The sequence below is a fragment of the Crocodylus porosus genome, unplaced genomic scaffold (genome assembly GCF_001723895.1).
Source record: "Crocodylus porosus isolate Cpor-Errol unplaced genomic scaffold, CroPor_comp1, whole genome shotgun sequence".
Classification (NCBI taxonomy): Eukaryota; Metazoa; Chordata; order Crocodylia; family Crocodylidae; genus Crocodylus; species Crocodylus porosus.
The window spans coordinates 232716389-232719663 of NW_017728886.1; the positions used below are offsets into that span (position 1 = coordinate 232716389).

The following is a 3275-nucleotide window of genomic DNA, read 5'->3' on the forward strand; positions in this document are numbered from 1 at the left end:
CAAAAAGCTTACCCAGGATCAAGGTAAGACTAACTGGCCTATAGTTTCCTAACTAACTCATCAGCCTGAAAAAGAGAAGGCTGAGAGGGGACTTGGTAGCAGCTTACCGCTAAATCAGGGGCGTACATCAAGGGTGTGGTGAGCAACTGTGCACTAGGGCACCCTTGGGGAAAACCAGGAGCAATGGTCACAAATTCCTAGAGGACCGTTTCAAGCTCAACATTAGGAAAAACTTCTTCAGAGATTGTGGAATAAGTTCTCTCCAGAGGTGGTGCAATCGCTTACCCTGGACATCTTCAAGAGGCTGGATGGTCACATTGCTTTCCTGCTTGGTACAGGGAGGATGGACCTGATAATCTTCTTGAGGTCCCTTCCAGCCTACATTCTATGAATCTACTTAAATTCTCCTTCCCCATTCAGTGCCCCTACCCACCAAAACAACTGAGTTTAGTTTGAAGAACTTAAATTGCTATAGCAAAAGCACAGCAGGAGACGTGGAATCTAAGAAAATTCTGTCACATTGAATTATTTTCATCCACTCCCAAAAAGACAATAAATTCTGACTGTACGCGAGAAACATTTAGTTATATGAGATCTCTGCCATTTTCTTAGAGTTACACTATTTTATTTCTCCTCTAAAAGTAACTGCTGTATTGTCACTTTAACGAGACAGATAAGCACCCGTTTACAATACATAAAAAAAACCCTCAAACACAAGTTTGTTCCCCAAAATACTAGCACATTTTATTTAGTTCCATTTTATTTTACTAAAGTTAGAATGTCCAGATATTTTAAATTAAAAAGATTTAATAATTCAAAATAGTATTTCTAGGCTTTAGATACTTGACACTAGGAAAAAAAAAAAGCTTAAAAAGAGAGCATTAATTCTCAATTGATTTACAAGAGTTACTCAATTTTCTGTGAACATGTAGCAAGATATTCTTCCCACTAAATTAGTAGTCTAAATAATCACTTTCAGGTTAAATCAGATTTAATACAATATATCAGAATCTAAATCAATACATTTAAAGTATTCTAAAAATGTTTAAAAGCTAATACAGTGAATCCCCAAATACAAACATTTTCACTCTAAGGCTATAGCATATTTTTCCCCTCTAGAAAGGGAAATTTTGTTGTTGTTTTTTTTTTTAATTTGTTCTCTCCATAAGTATGACTTACTGAAAAGCAGGTCAGTCAAGTCTATTACAAATCATGCTAACACTCTAAGCTTTAGTGTCCTGGAGAATGAATAGTACGGTGGTAACCTGAAATTTGTCAGCTAGCATATCACGTTTGGTAAATATAAGATTCTCACCCAAACCAATATATGGGAACCGTAATGATACCCAGTCACCATTACAAACTAAGAGCCCAGTCCTGCAATTAATTCAGGCATACCCAGAAGCCACCATAGCCTGCTAATTTCAGCAGCCCCATCTACATGCCAAGACAAATTTGAGGTTTCAGAGAATACAAGACTTCAATCCTGCAGCTGGCTATGTGCTTACACCCCTGCACTGCCATGTAGCTCAGTGGGATGTACATGCCTGCAGCCAATTGTAGGATCAGGGCCTAAAAGAAAGTGTTAAACCATACACCATAAGTGGCATGTTAGACTATTGTATTTATAGTCATGCTGATGCATCTTCGAGGGGCCCCTGGACAGCAACAGCTTCAATCTCCACTCGCGCATCCTGTGGGAAGTGTCGAGAGAAATCATAATGGAGTTAAGATCTACAAGCCCAAATGTTTGTGTTTCACTAATGCTAGCCCAAAAAACACCCCCATGACCCCATGGAAAAAGCACCTAGGAAAAATACAAAATCCATTTTATTAAGGGTTTTTTCCAGTGATGTTATGAATATTACATTTACTTTTATACTCTTACATATAATGATCCCTTATTCCCCAAGGAACAGGTTCCTGCTAGTCCTGCTTCACCAGCTTTCAGTGTGCTCGGAAATAAGAATTGAAGAAATATTAAAAATTAATGCCACTAAAGAGGAAGCCCCACTGAAGACTGGCCTGGCACAAGGGCTGTGGTAATTACAGGGGCAGAGGTTTGTTAGACCTCTATTGTGCCAGGGGTCTAAGATTTGCTTGCACCTGAAAGAGTTAATCCCTTAGAGTATTGGCCTGTGGCCCAGCCCCACCCTGAGGCCTACTACTATTACTGAATACAAACACCAAAGTAAGGGTTAATGAGCAATCTGTATTACAAGCCAAAAATAACAATAATCATAGCAACATGAACTTGTTAACAACCATGTAACAGAGTGCTATATACAAATATGTACAGAGAGCCCGCCAGCCTGTCCCCAGTGGTGGCAGCCAAGAACACTGACACCCAGGCTTGCAGGGCCACCTACTGTCAGATCCCTGCCAGGCAGAGGATTTCTACCCGTTCCTGCACAAGTGGAATACTTGGAGACGTCTGAAGGGAAGGGTGATACTCTACCCGTCCGATGGGGAAATGAAGGTGAGCTTCTCCGGTGAGACTTCTGGTGTCCCCACGCACAGTCCAGGCAGCACCTGCCCGCACTCCCAACCTTCCCAGCCTCTCCACGGGTCAACACCACACAAAACTCTCACTCAGCTCACACAGCCAGTCATACCATGGGGTCCAATCACTGCTTGCACATCCCAATCAATGTCACTCAACAGTATCATTTTCTTGGACCACTCATATTCATTATCACTTCATAACTTATTAACATATAAAGTTCCTGCTCTATGGTTATATAACAAGGCTTCAACTGCGCATGCCTCGGTTTCCATCAAGGTCAGAAGTTTAGATGTTTTAGAGACTTCTAACCTCCAGCCATTGTACGCATGCAAAATCACTATTATGATTAAGCCAGGACTCGCACTGTTTATACCACATGAACAGAAATTAACCAGAAACAAAAATCCTTTATCTGCAAAAAACAGAAAAAATATTTATAAAAGAAAACTGACACTTACTTTTGGCAAAGCAACAACCTGATAGGCTGCTCTGGCTGGGAGGTTACTCCTGAAAACTAAAATTTAAAGAGAAACATGTGTGAAGGTTTTAAACTTTGCCTGGAAAGAACTGTTCAAGATGGTCTATTAAACAGGCCCTGTAGAAGGTTTTCAGGTTCAAGGCTATGAGACCAAAGATTCCCAGGTTCACCCCTCCCTTCTCTTCTTTTTCAGGTACTAGCTGTTTTCCAATCTTAGCAAATTACCGTATCACAATCAAGGCAAAGTATACAGAATATATCCTTTAGCACAGTGCATGTCTTTTTTTTTTT

The 3275-nt window shown here is 40.4% G+C and overlaps 1 protein-coding gene across 1 annotated transcript in view; it reads right to left on the reverse strand.

The window, feature by feature from the left end:
* Nucleotides 1-718: 718 nt before the first annotated feature.
* The window catches only part of RIDA (reactive intermediate imine deaminase A homolog), a 17433-nt gene continuing 14876 nt past the window's right edge, over nt 719-3275 (reverse strand). Inside the window, exons 5-6 of the mRNA XM_019551056.1 lie at nt 2965-3020; nt 719-1694 (exon numbers count right to left, since the gene is read on the reverse strand). Of these exons, the coding sequence (XP_019406601.1) occupies nt 1632-1694; nt 2965-3020 (119 nt within the window). The 3' untranslated portion in view covers nt 719-1631. The remainder of the gene's footprint in view (nt 1695-2964; nt 3021-3275) is intronic.